Consider the following 27,289-nt stretch of genomic DNA (forward strand, 5'->3'; position numbering starts at 1 on the left):
GATTAAATAGTGATTTCTTTGTCACTGGCCTACACACAATCACCCATAATGTCAAAGTGGAATTATGTTTTTAGAAATTTGTACAAATTAATACAAAATGAAAAGCTGAAATGTATTCAATTCCTTTGGCAAGCCTGAATACGTTCAGGGGTAAACATTTGCTTAACAAGTCACATAATCAGTTGCATAGACTCACTCTGTGAAATATTAGTGTTTAACATTATTTTTTAATGACTACCTCATCTCTGAACCACACATATCTGTAAGGTCCCTCCGTCAAGCAGTGAACTTCAAACACAGATTTAACTACAAAGACCAGGGAGGTTTTCCAATGCCTTGCAAAGAAGGGCACCTTATTGGAAGATGGGAAAAAAGCATGGTGAAGATTGAGCATGGTGAAGGTTTTAATTACCCTTTGGATGGTGGGGCTACCACCAGGTGTCCTTCCTGACTCAGTTGCCGGAGAGGAGGGAAACCACTCAGGGATTTAAAACAGTTACAGAGTTTAATGGCTGTGATAGGAGAACAGGACGGATCAACAACATTGTCGTTTTTCCACAATACTAACCTAATTGACAGAGTGAAAAGAAGGAAGCCTGTACATAATAAAAATATTCCAAAATATGCATCATGTTTGCAACAAAGCAGTAAAGCAAAACTGCAACAATTTTTGGGCCCGAATACAACATTTTGTCCTGAATACAAAGTGTTCTGTTTGGGGCGTATCCAATACAACACATTACTGAGTCTCACTCCATATTTTCAAGCATAGTGGTGGCTGCATCATGTTATGGGTATGCTTGTAATCGTGAAGAACTGGAGAGTTTTTATTGGATAAAAAATTAACAGAATGGAGCTAAGAACAGGTGAACACCTAAAGGAAAACCTGGTTCAGTCTGCTTTCCACCAGATACTGGGAGATAAATTCACCTTTCAGCAGGAGTGGCCGAATAACAGTTTTGACTTAAATCTACTTGGAAATCTATGGCAAGACCTGCAAATGGTTGTCTAGGAATGATCAACAACCAATTTGTTTTTTCAGCTGATCGTAAGTTTTTTTGTACGTAATGTTTCCACCATCATTTCCTATAACCAAAAAGAGCTTCTGGACATCAGAACAACGATCACTAACCTCAATTTGGATGAAGAGTTCTACTTTAATAAGTCGGCGGCACAAGACAAACAGGCCCTAATCCCAGAGACTCGAGGGGCCTGTTGGAGTCCTCGGGCAGATTATGTCGGTATTCCAGTCGTAGGGGATCTGCGGGATTCCATGCCAGGCTGTAGAAGGGGTCCGGATATTGTAGCCCAGAAGTATACTTCGGTGGTAGCCCAGGAGCCCTGGCCGGGCTAGCTTCAAGCTAATTGGTGCTTGCTCTGGGATGGAAACGCTAGCCAGGAGTAGTCATCCGGGATTGAGGTTAGCTAGTTGTGAAGATCCAGATTAAAATGTTCAGTTTGCGGTAGGAATCCGGGGATAAAAATAACAGGTCCGTTATGCTAAGAGCGTCTGCTAAATGACTTAAATGTAATGTAAATGCTCTGGTTAGAGTCACGTTGTTCGAACTGACGAGAGTCTTCCGAGCTGAAGGTTAGCTGATGATCGCTGGCAATGGTTTGCTGACTGATAGCTGGTAGTTAGTTGGCTAACTTCAGTTGAGGGATTCCAGATCAGAAGTAAATATAAATACTTTAGGGAAAAAAAAGCAGATTCACGCCACATTGGGTGAGGCGGGTTGCAGGAGAGTATTTAGATGTTGAGGTTTATCAAAAAAAAGATGACGAAAAAGATGTAAAACAATATATACAAGGGACACGACAGGACACAGACGTCTGACTGCTACACCATCTTGGATCTTGTATGTACTGTAGCTATACTCATATGTCCAAGTGATGTGTTGGAAGCAAACAGGATAAATCATAATGTTGGATTGTATCAGTCAAATCCCATCACCCCACATCCTCTCCATGAGCAACAAAATGCAATGTCTCTTATTGTAATGAGTATGACCCAATTATGGGCCTAAAGGTTACTGCTGGTCACTGACTCTGGAAAAAGGAAAAAAGGAAGAGATGGCGTAAGAGAGGCTGACGTGAAGGCATACTGATGAAACTATGTCGGCGAGTAAACAAACCATCTCTACCCTCTGTTATATTAGCGAACGTACAATCACTGGAGAACAAACTGGACGAGCTCCGTCGAGACTATCCTATCAACGGGACCTGAAGAACTGGAACATCCTATGTTTCTCGGAGTCGTGGCTGAACAAGGACATGGATAATATATATCTGTTTTTTCTATGCATCGGCAGGATTGAAAGGAGGCCTCGGGTAAACTCAAGGTGTGTCTCTTTGTTAACAACAGCTGGTGCACAATATATAATATTAAGGAAGTCTCAAGGTTCTGATCACCTGAATTCAAATACCTCATGATAAGCTGTAGACCAGGGGTATTCAACTCTTACAACCTACGAGGGCCGGAGCCTGCTGGTTTTCTGTTCTACCTGTTAATTAACCATTTGGTATCCCAGGTCTAAATCAGTCCCTGATTAAAGGGGAACAATGAAAGAATGCGTGCTTAGTCCCCTTCTGTGCTCCATGTTCACCCACGACTGCATGACCGCTCCAACACCATCATTTATTATTATTTATTTTTTTAACCTTTATTTAACTAGTCAGCAAGTCAGTTAAGAACAAATTCTTATTTTCAATGACAGCCTAGGAACAGTGGGTTAACTGCCTGTTCGGGGGCAGAACAGCAGATTTGTACCTTGTCAGCTGGGGGATTTGAACTTGCAACCTTTTGGTTACTAGTCCAACGCTCTAACCACTAGGCTACCCTGCCACCCATTAAGTTTATAGATGACACGACAGTGCTAGCTCTGATCACCGACGATGATGAGGCAACCTATAGGGAAGAAGTCAGAGACCTGGCAGTGTGGTACCAGGACAACAACCTCCAAGACAAAGGAGCTGATTGTGGACTACAGGAAACGGAAGGCCAAGCACAACCCCATTCAACAGGGCTGTAGTGGAGCAGGTCGAGAGCTTCGAGTTCCTCGGTGTTCACATCACTAAGGATCTATCATGGTCCACAAACACCAACACAGTCGTGAAGAGGGTATGACATAAAAAAGTTATAGAGCTAACAATTGAGAGCATATTGACTGGCTGCATCACCTCTTGGTATGGCAACTGCTTGGCATCTGACCGCAAGGTGCTACAGATGGTAGTGCGTACGGCCCAGTGCATCACTGAGGCCGAGCTCCCTGCCATCCAGGACTTCTATACCAGGCGGTGTCAGAGGAAGGCCCTAAAATGGTGGGGGCTTTGGCGGGTTGCTGTGGAGGGTGCCGGGCAGTTGACCGGGGTAGGGGTAGCCAAGTGGAAAGCATGGCCAGCCGTAGAGAAATGCTATTTGAAATTCTCAATTATAGTGGATTTATCGGTGGTGACAGTGTTTCCTAGCCTCAGAGCAGTGGGCAGCTGGGAGGAGATGCTCTTATTCTCCATGGGATTTACAGTGTCCCACAACTTTTTTGAGTTAGTACTACAGGATGCAAATTTCTGTTTGAAAAAGCTTGCCTTAGCTTTTCTAACTGCCTGTGTATATTTGTTCCTAACTTCCCTGAAAAGTTGCATATCACAGGGGCTATTCAATGCTAATGCAGAACGCCACAGGATGTTTTTGTGCTGGTCAAGGGCAGACAGGTCTGGAGTGAACCAAGAACTATATCTATTCCTAGTTCTGAATTTTTTGAGTGGGGCATGCTTATTTAAGATGGTGAGGAAGGCACTTTTAAAGAATAGCCAGGCATCATCTACTGACGGGACGAGGTCAATGTCATTCCAGGATACCCCGGCCAGGTCAATTAGAAAGGCCTGCTCGTAGAAGTGTTTCAGGGAGCGTTTGACAGTGATCAGGGGTGGTCGTTTGGTCGCAGACCCATTACGGATGCAGGCAATAAGGCAGTGATCGCTGAGATCTTGGTTGAAAACAGCAGAGGTGTATTTGGAGGGCGAGTTAGTTAGGATCTATGAGGGTGCCCGTGTTTACTGATTTGGGGTTGTACCTGGTAGGTTCATTGATCATTTGTGTGAGATTGAGGTCATCAAGCTTAGTTTGTAGGATGGCCGGGGTGTTAAGCACGTCCCAGTTTAGGTCACCTAGTAGCACGAGCTCAGAAGATAGATGGGGGGAAATCAATTCACATATGGTATCGAGGGCACAGCTGGGGGCAATCAGCTGGGGTCAATAGCAAGCGGCATCAGTGAGACTTGTTTCTGGAAAGGTACATTTTTAGAAGTAGAAGCTCAAATTGCTTGGATACAGACTTAGATAGCCTGCAGAGTTCTGTATTACTATCTTTGCAGTAGATTGCAACACCGCCCCCTTTGGCAGTTATATCTTGGTGGAAAACGTTATAGTTAGGAATGGAAATTTCAAGGATTTTGCTGGTTTTCTTAAGCCAGGATTCAGACACGGCTAAGACATCTGGGTTGGCAGAGTGTGCTAAAGCAGTGAGTAAAACAAACTTAGGGAGTAGGATTCTAATGTTAACATGCATGTAGCCAAGGCTTTTACGTTTACAGAAGTCAACAAATGAGAGCACCTGTGGGGTGGGAGTGGAGCTAGGCACTGCAGGACCTGAATTAACCTCCACATCACCAGAGGAACAGAGGAGAAGTAGGATAAGGGTACGGCTAAAGACTATAGGAACTGGCCATCAAGCACGTTCAGAACAGAGAGTAAAAGGAGCCGGTTTCTGGGCACGCTAGCATAGATTCAAGTTGGTTAGCATAATCGGCCTTCAGTGGGCATCGCGGTAGAGGAGCCTGTTGGAGTCCTCAGGCAGATTATGTCGGTATTCCAGTCGTAGGGGATCTTTTTTATTTATTTTTTATTTTACCTTTATTTAACCAGGCAAGTCAGTTAAGAACAAATTCTTATTTTCAATGACGGCCTAGGAACAGCGGGTTAACTGCCTGTTCAGGGGTAGAATGACAGATTTGTACCTTGTCAGCTCGGGGGTTTGAACTTGCAACCTTCCGGTTACTAGTCCAACGCGTTAACCACTAGGCTACCCTACCCCATGCCCCGTACCGGCTGTAGAAGAGATCCGGATATTGTAGCCCAGGAGTATACTTCGGTGGTAGCCCAGGAGCCCTGGCCGGGCTAGCTTCAAGCTAATTGGTGCTTGCTCTGGGATGGAAACGCTAGCCAGGAGTAGTCATCCGGGATTGCGGTTAGCTAGTTGTGAAGATCCAGATGAAAATGTTCAGTTTGTTGTAGGAATCCGGGGATAAAAATAATAGGTCCGTTATGCTCTGGTTAGAGTCACATTGTTCGAACTGACGAGATATTTCCGAGCTGAAGGTTAGCTGATGACCGCTGGCAATGGTTTGCTGACTGATAGCTGGTAGTTAGTTGGCTAACTTCAGTTGAGGGATTCCAGATCAGAAGTAAATATAAATACTTTAGGGAAAAAAAAGCAGAATCACACCACATTGGGTGAGGCGGGTTGCGGGAGAGTATTTAGATGTTGCGGTTTGTCAAAAAAAAAGATGACGAAAAGGATGTAAAACAATATATACAAGGGACACGACAGGACAACGACGTCTGACTGCTACGCCATCTTGGATCTTGTATGTAGCTATACTTATATGTCCAAGTGATGTGTTGGGAGCAAACATGATAAATCATAATGTTGGATTGTATCAGTCAACTCCCATCACCCCACATCCTCTCCATGAGCAACAGAATGCAATGTCCCTTATTGTAATGAGTATGACCCAATTATGGGCCTAAAGGTTACTGCTGGTCACTGACTCTGGAAAGATGACTACGCCTATTAAACAGCAGCTATCCAACCATGTTGACACAAGTTGCGTAATTTTATACATAAGGAGTATGAAATAATGTGTGACTGTGAAAACATTTTTTTTTACTTTTTCTGGATGACTTTCAGTATTTCAGTCAGGGGTTGTAAAACGTTAAACATCAGATAATCAGGCAACCAATGAAACTGTCAGGGCAGAGGTGGCGTCAAATGCTCCTCGACCAATTGGAGTCTTTAAAACGACGTCTGAACGAGAACTCAGCAGCAGGTTTAGCTAGGTAAGCGGAATCATTATCATCACGAGTAGAGCTGCATAACGTTCGCCCGAAGAAGCTATCTCAGCTTTGTGCGCCTTTTTTATACATTGTAACGATTATCTTCATTCTACGCTTTAAATGATATATTCGATGCCAGTTGATAGCAATTTGTGTGCATCTTTGATAGTAGCCTATGCTATCCCAGCGTTGCACCCGGAAATCGAGCACGCACTTTAACTTGATGTTAAAGTTGCTCGATTCCTTGGTGGGATGAACGAGGATGCCCGTGTTTGTCATGTTAATTGAATAGCTATCTGTCCTCTTTCTAGCACAGATCTCATCTCAACACGGCGTGTTCACTACAGACTCCCACAGCAGAAATGACAGCGACGGAGACGAGAAACCCCAACAAGCAACAAAACAGAGATGCTGTGGTGGCAGAAACGTCTACGAGAGATGATGTTTTTGATGATAGCTATAAAGCAAAAGAGGGCCCTAAACCGCGGATGCGATTGGTGTGGAGAAACGTCATATTAATGGTTTTATTACATGCTGGAGCGCTTTACGGACTGATGCTCGTGCCCTCCACCTCGGCCTTAACTCTGGCCTGGAGTAAGTATCCCCATTTACCTAATGTGCCATTTTATTTGCCTTTTTTAAAATATATTTTTTTTATCGGGGTTTTACGCCATTGTTAGTTGTTTGACTGCGCAAGATATTTTATCTGGTCGACATGAGAACAGACTGTGGTGAATCTGGTTGATGCGCTTAGTGGCGTTACACGGACATGTTGCTTGCCCTCTGAGAATAGTGTTGAAAGTCTATTTTGAGGAACACCCACGTAATATTTTTTCCATGGAAATAATAAACACATTCATACTATAGGACCTAATGAGTTTTCTCGTCATATGTAACGGAATATGTAGCCTAACAGTTAACACCAGGGTTTCACAACCTTGGTCCTGCCCCCACCCCACCCAGGTGCACGTTTTAGTTTTTGCTCTAACTCGACGCATCTGATTCAAATAATCTAAGTTTGATGAGTTGGTTACTTGAATCAACTGCGTAGTGCTAGGGCAAAAACCAAAACGTGCACGGGGGCAGGACCAAGTTTGGGAAACCTGAGCTACACCATTATCACCTGATCATCACACCATGCATGCACCTATCAACTGAAGCGCTTATAGGCAGGCTACTGTGGTGCAGAGAGCGACCTAGACGTTTTGGAATGCTTGGTCTGAGGTAGCCCAAAGGCCGGCAGATGGCGATATTGGGTCGTTTTGGTCTTACCGTCCAAGCGCATTGTATGCAGCTGGCAACAAAAGTGTGCAACTGCCGTCCACAGTTCGGGGTGTTCCTGTATGTTGGCTTTCCTGCATCTTTTGGATGTAAAATGAGACTCAATATCACCATCTACTGGCCTTTGGGCTAGCCTTGAGGCACCTCGGTTTAATGTTTCTTAATCAGAAAATAGCTACACCAATCTGTTTGCTTGTTTCAACCGAGACAGTATGTGCAGTTTTTTTGCAGAAGAATAGCCGGAATAGGTAGTTGGACAGATGAAGCATGACTTGGATTATACAGAACGACCCAAACTTTGTTTCCCCTGTTGCATACCCCCCCTGTCTGTGTGTGTGTGCAATGCTGAACTGCATATTATTTCACTGGGTGAGACAAAGAACAATTGCCATTCCAATAGACATTCCATTGTGAGAGGCTGCATGGCACCAAGACAGAATATCTTTGCTGTTCGTCGGCCCAGAGTTCTCACATCCTAAGCAGCCTTGTCTGGCTACACATAGAAACACATTCAATCATTTTTTACAACAACCCTGAGAGTAGAGTAGACATGCATACCTACTCCCACTGCCAGCTCCCAACAGAAATAACTCACGACAGCAACAAGTCAGGGATGGGATATGATGTCCCCCTGTATCTACTGGGAGTCAAATCTGTGCTTGACCTGATTCTGTGCATGTGAGTGTGTGCCAAACATGGGTGTCTATTTATCTTTCTCAACCTATCCCTCTTGCTCTCTCCCCCCGTAGCTGTTGTGTGCTTCTTGCTCAGTGCCCTGGGTATAACTGCGGGGGCCCACCGCCTCTGGAGTCACAAGTCCTACAAGGCCTCCACCCCTCTGCGAGTCTTCCTGGCCCTTGCCAACTCCATGGCCTTCCAGGTAAACGAATGAAATCTCTGAATTTAATCATCTTTATTGACCTCAAGAGAGGAAATTGTATTTGTAACCAGCATAGGATACATACCGTGGGTATCATACAGAGCATTTGGAAAGTATTCAGATCCCTTGATTTTCTCCATTTTGTTACAGCCTTATTTCTCAAACTACCCATAATGACAAAGCAAGAACAGGTGTGTGTGTGTGTGTGTGTGTGTGTGTGTGTGTGTGTGTGTGTGTGTGTGTGTGTGTGTGTGTGTGTGTGTGTGTGTGTGTGTGTGTGTGTGTGTGTGTGTGTGTGTGTGTGTGTGTGTGTGTGTGTGTGTGTGTGTGTGTGTGTGTGTGTGTGTGTGTGTGTGTGTGTGTGTGTGTGTGTGTGTGTGTGTGTGTGTGTGTGTGTGTGTGTGTGTGTGTGTGTGTGTGTGTGTGTAAAAAGTAAAGGGGTCTGAATACATTCCAAATGCACTGTATCAAGCATCTGCGTAAGAATGCCAATCTAGGATCAGGTTCTCCCTGTCCATGTAGACTCATTTTATTGTGCTCTAAAAGGCGAAACTGATCCTAAATCAGCACGTCTACTTTGAAACACTTCAATAATACGGCCCCAGATTCCCTCACCATGGGTCTCGTGTACTACTGTATAGAGTACTATAGAGCTGGGACAATAAACAGATTTGTCACCAACCATACCGCTCACTTATCGCAGGCATTTTTCTGTTATCATTGATTACGGTACGCCACCTATACTAGAGAAATGTGAAATTTTGAAATGAACTAATTTTGCTAATATGGGTGATGAGACAATTGATGGCTACAACCTTCAAAGTAGTGTGTGTATAAATGTGTATATATATATTTTTTCTCTCCATTTCACCCAGCTGTACTACTGTACGTGCTGTTAGTGTTGGATATAGTGTCTCCTAAACAACCACATTTCTATTTCCTCCAGAATGACATTTACGAGTGGGCGAGGGACCACCGGGTTCACCACAAGTACTCCGAGACGGATGCGGACCCCCACAATGCACTGCGGGGCTTCTTCTTCGCTCACATTGGCTGGCTGCTCGTCCGCAAGCATCCTGACGTGATCGAGAAGGGAAAGAAGCTGGAGCTGACGGACCTGAAGGCAGATAAAGTCGTCATGTTCCAGAGAAAGTAAGAAGAGAAGGGTCTCTGCCCTGTCTAGTCCTTCATATCTGATGTCTTCTCCTATATGCCATTTTAGCAGACGCGTTTATCGAAAGTGGCTTATAGAGCATGTATACATTTTTGGATGGGTGGCCTCAGCGTAAACCGAAACCATGATCTTGATGTTGCAAGCCCCATGCTCTACCAATTGAGCCACACAATACGATGTTATCTGTTGGTATATGGTAAAACGTTTCTTACCTACATATAGTAGCAGTCATTAGTGGGGGGGACTTATCTTTCCTTTAATGGTAGTATTTTTAAAGGTTGGTCCTGGCAGTGCCCCCACTCTGAATCATGCAGTGTTGTACAGGTAACTGCCAAAATAAATGAAATGTCAACAAGAAGTGTCTTAACGGGGTGTTGGGCCACCACGAGGTGCCAGCACAGTTTCAATGCACCTTGGCATAGATTCTACAGGTGTCTGGAATTGTATTGGAGGGATGCAAAAATGTGTTTTCCACAAGAAATTCAATAATTTGGTGTGGTGGATAATGCTGTCTCAGGCACCACTCCAAAATCTCCCATAAGTATTAAATTGGGTTGGTCTGGTGACTGACACAACCACACCCTTAACCCTTATGCTCCTTTTGAGACCCCTCTTTCAAAGTCGCAGATCTTTTCTAGCTATGGTAGCCAAAATAATGCGCAACTGGGAATTTTTATACATTTCGCTGAATCAATAAAAAATGGTCTCATGCGCTGAATACAACAGGTGTTGACTTTACTTTGAAGTGCTTTTGCTTACGAGACTGTCCCAACGAGGCAGCGTTAAAATGTAATTGTAAAACGAGGAATAAAATGCTCAAGAATGGCGCTATATACAGGTCGTGCCAGATCAATGTGCAGAGGTAGGAGGTAGATATGTACGTAAAGGCAGGGTAAAATGACTAGGCATCAGGTTTAATAATGAGTAAAAATAAAAACGGGTAGCAGCAGTATATGTGGGTTATGTGTCTATACACTCGGTGGACAGTTTATTACGTACACCCATCTAGTACTGGGTTGGACCCCCCCCCCCCCCCCCCACTGCCAAAATAGCCTGAATTGTTCAGGGCATGGATTCAACAAGGTGTCACGTTAAGTTGCTCAATTGGTATCAAGGGACCCTACGTGTGCCAGGAAAACATTCCCCACACCACCACCACCAGCCTGTACCACTGTCCGCAGGCAAGATGGGGCCATGGACTCATGCGGCTCACACCAAATCTAGACTCTGCCATCCCCCTGACAGACTGTGAAACCCTGGCTTAGGTCACTCGTTTAGCCCATTTTTTTAAAACATTCAATTGAACAGTAGCTGTATGCCCATTTGCCTGCTTTACATAGCAAGCCACGGCCACGTGACTCACTGTCTGAAGGAGCGAACCATTTTCGTGAATGGGATGGTGTTCCAAATCAACTGGCCACTAAGTCTATTCTTGTGTGGATAGTCCATGCAAGATGGGGTCGATGCAAATGGCAATGATGTGTCACATCTACAATCAGTTATGCCACCGGATAAAAGACAGCGCCATCTTAGCCGTCTATTTGCATTCTGGAGAAGTTGAACAAACCTCAATTGGCAGTAGCATGCACAGAATGTGCCACAAAGGGGCAATTTTAAGTCATTGTACACTTGAAAGAGCTCTGTATAAAATCCAATCCACCATATAAACCAACTGTTATAGAACTACTGGCACATCACGTTTTGGACTGCATGTGGCTGGTGATCAGATGACATTGAGTTTTGCATTTCCTCTATACCATCAGCTATGCCACTGGACATAAGATCAATGTCTTATCACTGCAATGATCAAGCAACCAAATCCGGTGTGTTCCACATTGTGCATATGTTCCACGAGACTTGCACAAGTGACTTGACAATATTGAGATGTAATTTTAATAGATTTTCTATGCGTGACTATCTAAAGTAAACCAAACGCTGAGTGCTCCACACATGTATAGAACATGTCCCGCACACTGAAGCTCCCAATTCACCGCTTTTTTTGACAATGTTTCCGTCCGAAACGGCTCTTCGTCAGATCAGACAGTGTTCACATCCCAAATCACCTCACATGACCATTGTGGACATGATGCATGGTGGGTGTAAAAAAAAAAAAAAACGAAACAAACATTTGCATATCACTAATAATTAAATAACAATGTAATGGTTCCAGAACATAATATATATTTACAAAGTGGGTAACTGGGAAGGCAAGACAAATCAAAGTAAAGTAACATTCAGGTAAGAAATGGTCTGATATCAAACTCTTGAGACATTGAATCTAATACAATTCTCTTCTCTATAATAGATGATCAGTATCTCCGTCCCTCCTAAGGAGTCTTAACATGTTCGATGCCAATGTATTTTAGAGCTCATGTTGTGACAAGCATCCATGAAATGCCCAGCGACAGGGTTTCTCTGGTCAAGGGTCCTGATATTACTCCTGTGTTCTGCTTTCCTTGTTTTCAGAGCTTGTTTTATTTTTCCACAATATCATGGACCACAAATGCATTTGATCAGGTATATCACATTTTGTGGAACATGTAATGATGCAAAATAATCTTAATGGCCTTGTCCGTAATGGGGTGAATGGACATTGTGCATTTGTTCGTGAAGTTACACGGGGTGCATCCGCCACATCTATAAGTTACCTTCCGGCACGTTGTCTAGAAAGGTACTGCTTGGCACTGGTGGAAGATCAGACCTCTCCAACATTTGGCTGATGTTGGGGGTGCGTCTGAAGACGACCCGCGGGGGTTCTTTTAAATGTTTTTCCAGTTGTGGATCAGTGCTCAAGATGTACCAGATTTAATTTTTTTTATATAATGTGGTCAATGTTTACCAAGTGGGGGGTACTGAAGGAAGCATTGGTCAGGATGGCGGAGAGGTTTGGGCGTGAGGCTGTCATCTTGGGTCATTTAAAAAATAAAAATAAACATTCCCTTGCGTCATGCAGCCATTCCTCTGGGTAACCCCACTGTCTGAAACGCTTCTCCAGAGGGTTTGTTTGACAGTCACTATTATGCTCTCTATATTTGAGTTTTTCTGGGTCAGTTATTGACGTGTGCAGTTGTAATCGCACCACTTGTGTATTCTCATGTATTCCACCCAGTTGCTCAGCTAATAAGAGCCATCAGATGGAATGAGCATTTGTTTGTAATTTTGCACCACTGGTCACAAATTCCCCTAGAATCCAGAAGGCACCCACAATCAGCAGAGACCAAGGCCTTGTGGGATCAATTTCTCGCGCAAATAGTTGCTCAGTGACAGTGTGGAGATGCAGATGTCTCTTGTAGTGATTCTGTTTCAACATGATTGTCAAACAGTCTTGTCATAATATGGGCATAGTCTTCAGTAGTGAATTCCAATGTCTTACGGCGGTTAACATCCTCTTCAATTGGATTTGCCATCTCTGGTTGACAACGTTTCCATCTGAAACGGCTCTTTGTCAGATCAAACACACTGAGTGTTCACATCCCAAAATATCCACATTTCCCCTCATGCATGCTCCGCCCGTGTCATTTGGGGGAAAAGCATCTAATCAACAATGGCATTTTTATTTTCTTCCCAATTATTGACTTTTTCTCAACTGCCAGCAGTTTGGCACCAAAGCATTTATAATGGAGACCTAGTAAAATAAATCTGAGGGTGGCAGGTTTGAATCCCTGTTCACCTTGTCAGCTCAGTCTGTGGCTTCAGCAAGGCACTTAACCCCAATTGCTCCAGGGTTGCTGTTGGTAATGGCACACCCTGTCATTTTAATTGACATAAATTCACTGAAAGCCCACACTGTTATATTAACAGTATTGCACTTTTCATGTCACTTTTAGCCAGCTAATAGCATATTACCAATCAAGCAGCAGCATGGACTAAATGTTCAAATCTGGTTGCTTCAGGATTATTTTGCTGTGACATTACTAGATCAAATTTAAGATCCTACATCTATAGGTTGTGGTGTCCATGATGACGCTGGCTGACTGATCTATTGATAAGAGCTGCCAGGGCCCCGATTGGTCCAAACCCACACAAAGTACAGTGACTGGCTTGCCATTTCTCAGCAGGCAGTGGGTACTCGGACGTAGCACCACAGAAATGGGTCATTTTTTAAACATTTTCGTGGAAGACTAAATCAACTGAATTGAATTCTTCAAAACGTACTTTTTTTGGTACTGAACTAGGTGTGACCTTCCATGGTTTAGTAACTCTTATGAATATAGGTGCTTGGGGTGGTGTTAACTTCCCCAGCTTTAACTTTAATTTAATTTAGATTCAACATGATGCTTCCAGTTCTACTTCCAAAGCTACTTTTGTTTGACTCATATAAATTCCAATACTAATCTTACCCACCCACCCCAAAAATGAATGGTGGAGCTCTATAGATTTTCTTTGTATTTGACACACCAAACCAATGTCTCCTCCTCTCTCTCCTCTCTGTCCCCTCTAGGTACTACAAGCTCTCTGTGGTTCTGTTGTGTTTCCTGGTGCCCATGTGGGTTCCTTGGTACCTGTGGGGTGAGTCCCTGTGGGTGTGCTACTTCATCCCGGTCCTCATGCGGTACACCCTGGTGCTGAACGCTACCTGGCTGGTCAACTCTGCAGCCCACATGTGGGGCAACCGACCCTATGACCATAACATCAACCCCAGTGAGAACCGTTTCGTGGCCTTCAGTGCCATCGGTAAGGATCTGACTTTAAAAAATATATATTTAAGGGGGGGATTTGTCTGGAGCACTACTATTGTCCAGAGCCTTGCACTCTATAGAAGGCTGTTAGCACCACACTTGTACTGTAGCCTTCCCAAAGCAGCTGATGCAGCCTGGATGGTGTAGTGAGGCGGAACTCTCTAATCCAGTGGCCTGTGTTTACTTTGTGCAAGAGATCCTGCTGTTTGTGTGAAATCAGAGCTTCAGTCTGACTGATTGCATGTTCTACTATAAACTCTCGTCTGTATAGCTGCCTGTTTATCAGCTGTGAAAATCATCATGTTTTAGTTAAATAGCTTAAAACGAGTGGGACTTGTCATTTTTACATTTGAGTCATTTAGCAGACTCTAATCTAGTGTTTTATGGTAGTGAGTGCATACAGTTGTGCTTCTTTCATACTTATTTTTTTTACCATGGCGCGATGTCTCGGCCTACAGTGTGTATCTCGCAAAGTGTTGGTTTCATGAGTTGAAATGTTTGCACAGTTTATTTCTCTAAATTGTGTGCACAAGTTTACACCCCTGTTAGTGAGCGCTTCTCCTTTACCAAGATAATCCATCCACCTGACAGGTGTGGCATGTCAAGAAGCTGATTTAAACAGCATGATTATTACACAGGTGCACCTAGTGCTGGAGACAATAAAAGGCCATTCTAAAATGTGAAGTTTTGTCACACAACCGGTCTCAAGTTGTCAAGGGCATGCAATAGGCATTCTGACTAGGTAGGTCCACCAGAGCTGTTGCCAGAAAATTTAATTTATTTTCTCTACCATAAGCCACCAACATTTGAGTACTTGGCAGTATGTATGCCCAACAGGCCTCACAACCGCAGACCACGTGTATGGTGTCATGTGGGTGAGCAGTTTGATGTCAACGTTGTGAACAGAGTGCCCCATGGTGGGGGTATGGGTAGGCATAAGCTACGAATAAACTAACACAGCTAACTAACACAGCTAACTAACAGCGATACCATGAGATCCCGAGGCCCAATTTATAAAAAAAAATATCTGTGACCAACCGTTGCCTCTCTGTATTCCCAGTCATGTGTAATCCATAGATTAGGGTCTAATGAATTATTTTGTTCAATTGACTGTAACCCCAGTAAAGAAATCTATGAAATGGTGTTTTTTTTATATTTTCAATCTATAAATGAATACGTCTCGGACATGCAACACTTGACTTAGGGCTGCTGTAGTTTGTGCAGGTGTTTGAGTGCTCTGGTTCAAGTTGGAGACTTTAACTTTGAATCATGTATTTGAATGCTTGACTGGAACAAAATGTTGCACGCAGCAGCCCTCCAGGACTCAAGTTAGCCATCCATATTGTAGCACTTTTCAGACGCCGTGCTTTAGTTTACATCGATTATGGTGATCAGATTGTTTTGAATCCTATTCATAAAAGTAAGCTGCATAGATGCACACCTATAGTATTACAGGTGCATGGGGGTAAAGGGGGGGTTCCAGCTCTTTTTTCCTTTTTTTTTCTCTCACAATCTAGTCTTTGCTGTCACCTGTGAATGGCTATTGGTTTATGGTTTTAACCTGACTTTCCTGTCCCCTTGTATCCTTCCTGCCAGGCGAGGGCTTCCACAACTACCACCACACCTTCCCCTTTGACTATGCCACCAGTGAGTTTGGCATTAAGATGAACATCACCACTGCCTTCATAGACCTCATGTGCTTTCTGGGCCTGGCCAAGGACTGCAAGAGGGTGTCCCACGAACTCGTTTCGGCCCGTGCCCAGCGAACGGGTGACGGCAGCCACAAGACTGGCTGAGTAATGTTGTCTCAAACAGTTACGGACTTGATGCGACCGATGCCAGATACGGTAAAACAGGCTAAACCAATGAAAGAAAGAATGTAGCTGTAGTAAATTGCAGTATTGATGATGGAGTTAGTAGTGCTGCAGTTAGTAGTGATCAAACCATGGTCCATTGATGTCTGCTTCTGTGTTATGAGTTAAAAACCTATACTTGAGTTCCTCAGACTAATATTGGCTTTAAAATCGGTCCTAGACCTTTCAGTAAAGTGTTTTTTCTTTTTTTTACTTTTTTTTAAATGAATGATGCGTGAGGTGACTAAGCAAAGTGATCTAATGGCCTGGCTAAGCTAGGTATGTTAGCACAGAGATTTAAAGAGTAAGTCACTATTGGTGGAAAAAACTGAAGTGTGTGTGGCGGAGATAGACGCTGTAATGCATGACACTATTATACCAACCAAACTACCTGCCTGTGCCATCTGCACCAACAATGAAGATGGTAGGGCATTAACCTCTAATTTATTCATGAGCGATTATTAATTAACCCTCTGTGGCACTTGAAATTGTGAAAAGTTTGAGGTTTCTTCACATTTTAGGCTAAGTAGGTGAAATTTGTTTTGATAATGTGTCGATTTCAATTTGGGCTGAATGATTCTGACATATGGATCCAAATCTTTCTATCAGTCACGCTTTGTTGACATTCATTCACTCAGCGTGGAGTAAAAATTCTTAAATCCTTGGAAGTCCACCTTTTTGTCAAAAGTTTACATTTACGTTTAAGATGAAATGTAAGTTTTATAATTGAACATGATTAGCTTTTTATTAAGCCACCCTACTTCAGTCTTATTTTACTATAAGCTGCTGTGTTGAAACAGCCCTACTTACTTCTAAGTCAACATACTGTTGAGCTGTCATTGTATACCAGACCATATTCCATATAGGCTGGTGTAGAAGTGCAGTTATGTGGCAGCGTTGCATATTATTGCACCAGTTGACTCCTCCTGTCCAAGTTGCTCTTCACAGGAGATGATTTCCTCTTGTAGAAGAGGATGAAGGTATCAGATCTCAAATTGCACATATTCCCTGTATAGTGCATTGCTGTTGACCAGGGCCCATTGTGGGCTCTGGCCAAAGGTAGTGCACTGTATATGGAGTCGGGTTCCATTTGGGATGTACATAAGGTCTCTTCATTTGTATAACACGATTTATACCTCTGGATATTTTGTGGGGGCAATGGTGCCTGTGACTACAGTCGGATGGTCAAACAGAAGCCTGGTTGGGTTTTTTCCATCCTGCTTCAGACACTTCTGCACTGAAACGTAGTTAAAACGCAAACTCTGATCAGTCTTTATACAAAATAATACTTGTTTGTATTTATTTTTTACTCTTACTGCAGCTGACGTTAAAAGCGTTAGGGACTTCTGTCTCCCTCCAATAGGACAAGGTGAAAGAGGCTGAGAGCATTTGTGTAGGTGTCGTCTCTCGGTATCTTGAATTAAATTTAGTCGACTCTCGCCCACTTAATAGACGTGGACATGTCTAGATAAAGATGGATGCGACAGGGGAGGTGAAGGACGAGCCAATGGTTTAGTTAATTTGGTGGTACATCAATTGTAAGTTAACACTCTGGGGTTAGGGCTATAGGAATTCTACTTCTGAGTACTGAGGGGAAAAAATGGCATTTTGAATATTTGCTTTGGAGCTGTGGTTGAGTTATTTTAATGACTTAAATAAGTTATTCCCATATAGCTATTAACTCAAAAGTAAAAGGAAAGACCATCTTTGCATCCTTGGGATATTCTGTATAGTATCAGATTCTGAGGGATTAAGGACACTTTTGCATAATGGTTAAACAAATGTTTGGCTCTGAAGAAAATAAGATTCCAGATTAGTTACGAACTCGTGAAATTGTCATTTGTCACACTTTGGTCTACCTTTCTCAGTGCAATTATTTTGTGCAGTGTTAACTTCTTGAAGTCTGAATGCCTTAAAAAAAACTGCAGCATTGTTTTTCTAAGAATGTTCTACCCACTGTATGTACCGTAAATAAACCAAATTTTCTACATGTTGAAAAGCATGTCCTGCTGTCTGTTTGTTGTAATTCTGTAATATCTCCATTTCTAATTGAATAAAAGACAAGTCATTGTCTTATTTACTCGTCCTTTCACGTTTGCATCAATGTCTACAATTTTCTGCAAAGTGACTGGGGTGTAGTCATTAGTGCACACCATAGAAAATGTTTTGCAACAGGAAACAACTTTTTTTTTGACATTCAAGTTAGTTCCCTGTTTGATTCCAAGTGAATACACCTGTGGTGATATTGAGGTGGTCAGCTGTGTATGCAGTGTTTATTCTCTCAATTAATATTAAATAATTTCAAGGAAAAGCATTGCAGCTATCATAGAAAGCCATTCTCTGACAGGCCTTGTCACCAGGCTATTCTCTGGCCTTCACATCCTCACTTCCCTATACTGCTTACTGAATCATCATATGGGTGTTGTGCCATGGAATTCTAGTAGAAAAAGTCCTAACACTCAACAGCTCTCTTGAATGTTGCATTTACTGATTTACATTCCATCTTTATAACCTGAACACAACATGAGTTGCATCTGAAGAAAAAAAAACGGTTCAGTGCATTTAAACGGCGTCTATGCGGACACTGTACGGTTCGGCCTTACGTTTTTTTTTTTTCAGAACTTGATCTTGTTCGGTTATAGTCAAATGCCATCACTTCCAAGTGCCAAACTCTCATTTCAGTTTTTTGTTGGTCTCCTAGGCTCCCTGGACTGTTCAGGTTGTAACTGATACTCTGCTCCTCCCACTCTCTCACACACACCCTCAGTCACTGTCTCACTCACACTCCGTCTATCACTCTCATCCACTTTCTCTCCACCTTCCCCCTCTCTGGACATAGTGTGCTTGCTATCTACTTCTTTACGTTCCTCTAGTTCCACAGCCATCTGCTTATCTGTTCAATCTTGAGCTGGTCATGCTCGACACGTTCTCCTGTCTGGCCTATCGCGCACAATCAGGCCATGTGAGATTGCTATGCGTGTTCTCTCTCCGACCAACACTGAATGGCAGCAACAAGACTTTTCTCTGGTCATCTTCAGTGTGCCAGGGTCTTGGTCTATGGTTGTTGTCTTGAGCCTTTGCTTTACGGGTTCATTTAAGTGCATTGCCTTTGCTTTACGGGTTCATTTAAGTGCATTGCCTAAGCGCGAGCTGAATGAAACATTCTGATAGACTGCGAAAATACCGGTTTCAGTTTGTCAACAAACGTCTCTTTGAAAGCTAGCGCATATGCACCACCTACTGGGGAATGTATCACGCCAAGAATAACCACCACGGAAAATGACCCCTCTTCACTCTAATGAAATACAGACTAATTCATTTTATGTTGTACCAATATTTTAGCCTGGATAGTGGTCTGTTTAGCTAACATTCCTCTCCTACTCTGTCATGGCAAAACAATTGATAAATACACAGAATATGTTTGGCTAATCCCAAATGGCCAGTTTGTGCCTAGATAGTGAAGATTTAGTTTATGCAAACAGTGTCAGAGTTGCAACAGGTTGACAAGTCCGGACCTGGGTTCAACTAGTATTTGCAATCTTCAAATACTTTGATGGTTTGCTTTAGTCTGCCTAGAGTGCCAGGTAGGTGGGGTTTGTACTTTTGAGAATATTCTATTGATTTCATTGCAGCAGGCAAGCTCAATGAAGAACAGATAAAGTTCTTTAAAGAATTGAAATAGTGCTTGAAGCCAGGTATGTCAGTCCAGTTTCAGTTGGTGTCTCCACTACAGCACCGCTGTCTGTCTGGGAGCTGGCCAGCTGCTCTGCTGTCAGGCTCAGCCCAGCTCCCAGTGACATCACCCCTCTCTCCATTGGCTGCCTGGTGTCAGACCATCCACTCCACTACTCTGTATGTAATGCTTGTGTGGTCATCAGGCTGACAGTTTTAGCCCTGCACTGTCAAACTCTGATCTGCTTTGCTGGACACGAGACCAAGGCTGCAATATTAGCCTAGAGAATAGGCTAGGCTAACTTTTGTATTTTTATTTTTTAAATATATTTGTTTCTTAACAGGTTATCTTGCCTACTGCTGGACACTGGTAGAATATTAGAAAATCTGCCATTTTTTAATTTAAGATTTTCTTGCCAGCTGTTAGCTATAAAATTGTATTATGAATGTATGTATATATATATATATATATATATAATAATAATAATAATAATAATATGTAGGTTATAGAACTAGATTATTATGATTGGACTGCATACCGAGGGGATTTGCAGGATCATTCGATGTAGTATCATTCGATGCCGTCCATGGGCCAGTGGAAAAATGTTTCCACTTTGACGTAGCAAACTTCTGATGGTATTACATTGTTCCCCACAAGCCCCTGATCAAATTGATCTATGATACCCTTTATGAAAATAAAAATAAAACTGAAATGTATATTTACATAAGTATTCAGACCCTTTACTCAGTACTTTGTTGAAGCACCTTTGGCAAGGATTACAGCCTTGAGTCTTCTTGATTTTGACCCCAGTCATAGACTGTTCTCTCTACTACCGCATGGCAAGCGGTAAGTGGCAAGCGGTAAGTAATGGTGTTGATGTGAGCCATTACCAGCCTTTCAAAGCACTTCATGGCTACGGATGTGAGTGCTACGGGTCTGTAGTCATTTAGGCTGGTTGCCTTAGTGTTCTTGGGTACAGGGACTATGGTGGTCTGATTGAAACATGTTGGTATTACAGACTCAATCAGGGACATGTTGAAAATGTCAGTGAAGACATCTGACAGTTGGTCAGCACATGCCCAGAGCACACATCCTGGTAATCCGTCTGGCCCCGAGGCCTTGTGAATGTTAACCTGTTTAAAGGTCTTACTCATGTCGGCTACGGAGAGCATGATCACGCAGTCTTCCGGAACAGCTGATGCTCTCATGCATGCCTCAGTGTTGCTTGCCTTGAAGCGAGCATAGAAGTGATTTAGCTCGTCTGGTAGGCTCGTGTCACAGGGCAACTCACGACTGTGCTTCCCTTTGTAGTCTGTAATAGTTTGCAAGCCCTTCCACATAAGATGAGCGTCGGAGCCGGTGTAGTACGATTCAATCTTAGCCCCGTATTGGCGCTTTGCCTGTTTGATGGTTTGTCGGAGGGCATAGCAGGATTTCTTATAAGCTTCTGGCTTTGAGTCCCGCACCTTGAAAGCGGCAGCTCTGCCCTTTAGCTCAGTGCAAATGTTGCCTGTAATCCATGGCTTCTGGTTTGGGTATGTACGTACAGTCACTGTGGGGATGACGTCCTCGATGCACTTAATGATAAAGTCAGTGACTGATGTGGTGTACTCCTCAGTGCAATCGAAAGAATCCCGGAACATGTTCTAGTCTGTGATAGCAAAACAGTCCTGTAGTTTAGCATCTGCTTCATCTGACCACTTTTTTTATAGACCGAGTCACTGGTGCTTCCTGCTTTAAGTTTAGCTTGTAAGCAGGAATCAGGAGGATAGTGGTCAGAATTGTGGTTAGATTTACCAAATGGAGGACGAGGGAGAGCTTTGTACACATCTCTGTGTGTGGAATACAGGTGATCTACAAACATTTTTTCTCTCTGGTTGCACATTTAACATGTTAGAGATTCGGTAAAACTGATTTAATCTTCCCTGCATTAATGTCTCTGGCCACTATGAGCGCCGACGCTGGGTGAGCGGTTTCCTGTTTGCTCTTTTCCATATACAACTGACTGAGTGCGGTCTTAGGGCCAGCATCTGTCTTTGGTGGTAAATACACAGCCACGAAAAGTATAGATGAAAATTATATTGGCAAATAGTGTGGTCTACAGTTTATCATAAGATACTCAAAAAAAATCTAGATACTTCCTTAGATTTCGTGCACCAGCTGTTGTTTACAAATATGCCCCCCCCTCCCCCCCTGTCTTCCAGGAGTGTGCTGTTCTATCTAGCCGGTACAGCGTATATCCTGCTAGCTGAATGTCCATGTCATCATTCAGCCATGATTCTGTGAAACATAAGATGTTACAGTTTTTGATGTCCCGTTGGTAGGATATTCTTGATCGTACCTTGTCTAATTTATTGTTCATTATGTACAAAATAAGTTACAAATAACACGAAAAAAACTACATAATAGCACAATTGTTTTTTTTCAGGTCTCTCCAGAGATGTTAGATTTGGTTCAAGTCCGGGCTCTGGCTGGCAATCTCAAAGACATTCGGAGACTTGTCCCGAAGCCACTCCTGCATTGTCTTGGCTTTGTGCTTAGGCTCGTTGTCCTGTTGGAATAATAACCTTTGCCCCAGTCTGAGGTCCTGAGCGGGTTTTCATCAAAGATCTCTCTGTGCTTTGCTCTGTTCATCTTTCCCTCGATTCTGACTAGTCTCCCAGGTCCCTGCTGCTGAAAAACATCCCCACAGCATGATACTGCCACCACCATGCTCCACCGAAGGGATGGTGCCAGGTTTCTTCCAGATATGAAGCTTGGAATTCAGGCCAAATAGTTCAGTCTTGTTTAGGTGGCTTTTGGGAAACTCCATGCGGGCTGTCATGTGCCTTTTACTGAGGAGAGCCTCCGGTCTGGCCACTCTACCATAAAGGCCTGATTGGTGGAGTGCTGCAGAGATGGTTGTCCTTCTGAAAGGTTCTCACATCTCCACAGAGGAACTCTTGAGCTCTGTCAGAGTGAACATTGGGTTCTTGGTCACCTCCCTGACCAAGAACCAGATTGATATGAGGATTATTTTTTTTAAATCCAGTTTAGAATAAGGCTGTAACGTAACAAAATGTGGAAAAAGTCAAGAATGCACATTTGGTCCACTCATATCAGTGCATTCGCAACAGCCTAACCATTACAAAATGTATATTTGATGGAAAACAGCCTCATGTAGCAATTTAGCAATTATATTCTTTGTTGACCAAATTTGACAGTCGTTGACCTCCATACAAAAATAAGACTTCATGGTCTTATTTTCGTGGACAGATTTTGGGCGGAATAAAGCCTCACTTTGCCTATTCCTTTCTGGGTTAAATCAGCAATAGTTGGACATCATTGTTTAGACTTTTCCTAGCTTTATATGAAGTGTTGTGCTCTCATTACGAAGTCATTTTGCAAAAATGGGTTACCTGTACGTCTTTGCTTGACGTAATGCATTCCTATGGGATTTCATAGGGTGCAATATACAATGTTTCACATCACATTTCTTGATGTTAACACAATTTATAGAATCATATTGCATATCATTTTAATTAATAGACATCAGTGAATTCTTCTACAACATTTTCTAACTGTTTTAATGTAATATTTTAAATGACTCCAAAAACTCAGTAATTCTGACAGCTTTTTTTATACCACTATTCTGGTAATATTAAGCTAAATACATATAATTGACATACTGTACTTGGACAATATTTTCAGGTTGTCCTAATTGTAACACACATTTTAATCCATTATTGGTCTTATTACACCAATTATTTTAACTCTTTTCTCTGTATATATTTTAATTGATGTCGCTCTTGCTGCGGGCGATTCTCTGATCCAACTCTACGCAGACGACACCATTCTGTATACTTCTGGCCCTTCCTTGGACACTGTGCTAACTAACCTCCAAACGAGCTTCAATGCCATACAACACTCCTTCCATAGCCTCCAACTGCTCTTAAACGCTAGTAAAACCAAATGCATGCTTTTCAACCGTTTGCTGCCCGCACCTGCCCGCCCGACTAGCATCACCACTGGACGGTTCCGACCTAGAATATGTGGACATCTATAAGTACCTAGGTGACTGGCTAGACTGTAAACTCTCCTTCCAGACTCATATCAAACATCTCCAATCCAAAATCAAATCTAGAATCGGCTTTCTATTTCGCAACAAAGCCTCCTTCACTCACGCCACCAAACTTACCCTAGTAAAACTGACTATCCTACCAATCCTCGACTTCGGTGATGTCATCTACAAAATTGCTTCCAAAACTCTACTCAGCAATCTGGATGCAGTCTATCACAGTGCCATCCGTTTTGTTACCAAATCACCTTATACCACTCACCAATGCTCTAGTCGACTGACCCTCGCTACATATTCGTCGCCAGACCCACTGGCTCCAGGTCATCTATAAGTCTATGCTAGGTAAAGCTCCGCCTTATCTCAGTTCACTGGTCACGATAACAACACCCATCCGTAGCACACGTTCCAGCAGGTATATCTCACTGATCATCCCCAAAGCCAACACCTCATTTGGCCACCTTTCCTTCCAGTTCTCTGCTGTCAGTGACTGGAACGAATTGCAAAACTTGCTGGAGTTGGAGACTTTTATTTCCCTCACCAACTTTAAACATCAACTATCTGAGCAGCTAAACGATCACTGCAGGTGTACATAGTCCATCTGTAAATAGCCCACCCAATCTACCTACGTCATCCCCATACTGTTTTTATTTTATTTACTTTTCTGCTCTTTTGCACACGAGTACCTCTACTTGCACATCATCATCTGCTCATTTATCACTCCAGTGTTAATCTGCTAAATTGTAATTATTCGCTCCTATGGCCTATTTATTGCCTACCTCCTCATGCCTTTTGCACACACTGTATGTATATCTATTTTCTCTACCGTGTCATTGACTTGTTTGTGTTATTGGCTTGTTTATTGTTTACTCCATGTGTAACTCTGTGTTGTTGTCTGTGTCACACTGCTTTGCTTTATCTTGGCCAGGTCGCAGTTGCAAATGAGAACTTGTTCTCAACTAGCCTACCTGGTTAAATAAAGGTGAAATTTAAAAAAATACAAATACATTTATTCAGTTATGCCCATGCAAAATCAATGCAGTTCCTCCCTGTTGAAGTGAATAGTGGCCATTTTGAAAAAAGGCTGCTGGGAGTTGTACTGATTATAGACAAAATTGATGATGACTCTATATAGCAAAATCAAATGTCTCCAATGGGTCTCCTTGTTCTGTGTGAAATTTGGTTTAGTACCATGTGATCGTAGAGCACATCCCAATACTGTCCATTCTGGCTCGATATACCCAAAAATGCATACATGTATGACCTAATTTGACCCCCCAAGGTGTGCCCATAGAGATGTCATAATTCCTGTTGCTTCATACTTCAATACAGTGGGTATCAGAAGTATAGAGTAGCCAGACTGAAGGCACTTCTCAGTAAAAGGCACATGACAGCCCGCTTGGAGTTTGCCAAAAGCCACCTAAACAAGACTGAACTCTTTGGCCTGAATGCCAAGCAGCACATCTGGAGGAAACCTGGCACCATCCCTACGGTGAAGCATGGTGGTGGCAGTATCATGCTGTGGGGATGTTTTTCAGCGGCAGGGACTCGGAGACTAGTCAGGATCGAGGGAAAGATTAATGTAGCAAAGTAACAGGACAATGACCCTAAGCACAGCCACGACAACGCAGGAGTGGCTTCGGGACTAGTCTCTGAATGCCCTTGAGTGGCCCCGCCAGAGCATCTCTGGAGATACCTGAAAATACTGTAGCTGTGCAGCAACATTCCCCATCCAACCTGACAGAGCTTGAGAGGCTCTGCAGAGAATAATGGGAGAAACTCCCCAAATACAGGTGTGCCAAGCTTGTAGTGTCATACCCAAGAAAACTCAAAACTGTAATCACTGCCAAAAGTGCTTCAAAAAGTACTGAGTAAAGGGTCTGAATACTTATGTAAATGTGATTTCTTTGAAATGTTTTATACATTTGCAAAAAATGTTAAAAACCTGTTTGAGTCATCATTATGGGTTATTGTGTAACTTGATGGAAAAAACAATGGAATCGATTTTAGAATAAGGCTGTAACGAATCCATTTTAGAAGGCTGAAATGTAACAAAATGTGGAAATAGTCAAGGTGTCTGAACACTTTCCGAATGCACTGTATGTACCTATGGAGGTGTTACGTATGCCTATAGGAAGAGGGAACGCAACACCCTGCTACAACTCACCTTCCCATAGAGTGAAAGAGGTATGGGACTGTACGTGCGAGTAAGGATGACAAAAGCAGAGAATTGACCATTTACTGGGAATTTATTCCTTCACACGGTAAATTTGGGGAAAAGGGGCTGAACGGAACCAAAGCAAAAGCCCCCTCTCCTACCTTTCCTGCCTACCCACTACTTACCTAACTTAGCACCACCTGGTGCACTAACCAAAATACAGGGGGTGGTCCGCCCAGGTCTTACCTAGTGTGTATAGACAGTAAATACTAAGGGTTATGTATGCCCGCGTTCCCTAGGTGCCCCCCTGGGAACAAAAACAGAATACAAGTAAGTAAGCTATTTCAATAATCAAAAACACTGCCTCCTATGGGGACACATACCTCAGAAGCAGCGGCTACAAAGTACTCAACAAAAACCTCTCTCAGCAAAAACCAACACAGGACATACTAAATCTCGCTTAACAACCGACACACTAATCATCTCCCTCTGAGAAACAATCAACATATGATATAACCCTCAGCTCTCTCTCTTACAAAAGAAACACTGACTTTTATAGCTGGAGAAGGAGTCTGTAATGGATACAGCTGTATCCTGATGAGGGGGCGGGGTCAGCTCCAATTAGCAATGGGACCGACCAATCAGCTGCTTGGGGGAATTTCAGGAAGCCATCCTGAAACACAAACATACAAACAAAACCACAACACAGAAACCAGGGAACATAACAGGAGGACAGAAGATGGCTATCTCAAGGCCATCAGGCTGTTAAATAGCCATTGGTAGCAGGCCTCCACCCAGTTATTCAACCCTGCACCTTAGAGGCTGCTGCCCTATGTACATAGACATGGAATAACTGGTCACTTTAATAATGTTTACATACTGTTTTACTAATTTCATATGTATATACTGTATGCTAGTCAATGCCACTCTGACATTGCTCGTCCTAATATTTATATGTTTCTTAATTCCATTCTTTTACTTTGAGAATTGTGTATATTGTTGTGAATTGTTAGATACTACTGCACTGATGGAGCTAGGAACACAAGCATTTCGCTGCACCTACAATAATATCTGCCACATTTGCATATATGACCAATAATATTTGATTTGATTTGAAGGGTTAGTCATTCAAAAATCATGTCAATCCCTATTTTTTCACACAGAGTGAATCCATGTTGCTAATTATGTGATTTGTTAAGACACACTTTACTCCTGAACTAATTTAGGCATGCCTAAACAAAGGGGGTGAACACTATTGCAATGACTATATTTGAGTTATTTGATTTGTATTATTTTTTAAACATTTGTATAATTTTCTTTTCACTTTGACATTATGGAGTATTTTGTGTAGATCAATGACAAAGAGAAACCACTATTAAATATATGTCAATCCCACTTTGTAAAGAAAAACATTTTGAAAAA

At 42.7% G+C, this 27,289-nt stretch overlaps 1 protein-coding gene across 6 annotated transcripts; it reads left to right on the plus strand.

Annotated features, from left to right (window-relative positions):
- The first annotated feature begins 5,985 nt into the window (after positions 1-5,985).
- Positions 5,986-17,984, plus strand: LOC124038345 (acyl-CoA desaturase-like). 6 transcript variants are annotated; one of them, XM_046354114.1, is made up of 6 exons: positions 5,986-6,118; positions 6,427-6,709; positions 8,146-8,276; positions 9,223-9,428; positions 13,892-14,124; positions 15,726-17,984. In XM_046354114.1, the coding sequence occupies exons 2-6, from the start codon at positions 6,478-6,480 to the stop codon at positions 15,923-15,925; spliced, it is 1,002 nt and encodes a 333-aa protein (XP_046210070.1). In that variant the 5' UTR covers positions 5,986-6,118; positions 6,427-6,477; the 3' UTR covers positions 15,926-17,984. The 6 variants fall into 6 exon arrangements, with proteins under 6 accessions (XP_046210070.1, XP_046210067.1, XP_046210069.1 ...); XM_046354111.1 differs by having other exon boundaries at positions 6,048-6,118; positions 6,432-6,709; XM_046354113.1 differs by having other exon boundaries at positions 6,105-6,206.
- The last annotated feature ends 9,305 nt before the right edge of the window (positions 17,985-27,289 follow it).

Source organism: Oncorhynchus gorbuscha, linkage group LG06 (assembly GCF_021184085.1).
Source record: "Oncorhynchus gorbuscha isolate QuinsamMale2020 ecotype Even-year linkage group LG06, OgorEven_v1.0, whole genome shotgun sequence".
In the NCBI taxonomy this organism is placed as follows: Eukaryota; Metazoa; Chordata; class Actinopteri; order Salmoniformes; family Salmonidae; genus Oncorhynchus; species Oncorhynchus gorbuscha.

What these genes read in the sequence shown, in the direction of transcription:
- LOC124038345 (XM_046354111.1), top strand. Translation starts at nt 6,051, where the DNA reads ATGCTCCTCGACCAATTGGAGTCTTTAAAACGACGTCTGAACGAGAAC. An exon ending in GGCCTTAACTCTGGCCTGGA is followed by an intron (nt 6,710 to 8,145) that starts GTAAGTATCCCC and finishes CTCCCCCCGTAG; the next exon opens with CTGTTGTGTGCTTCTTGCTC. An exon ending in GTCGTCATGTTCCAGAGAAA is followed by an intron (nt 9,429 to 13,891) that starts GTAAGAAGAGAA and finishes TGTCCCCTCTAG; the next exon opens with GTACTACAAGCTCTCTGTGG.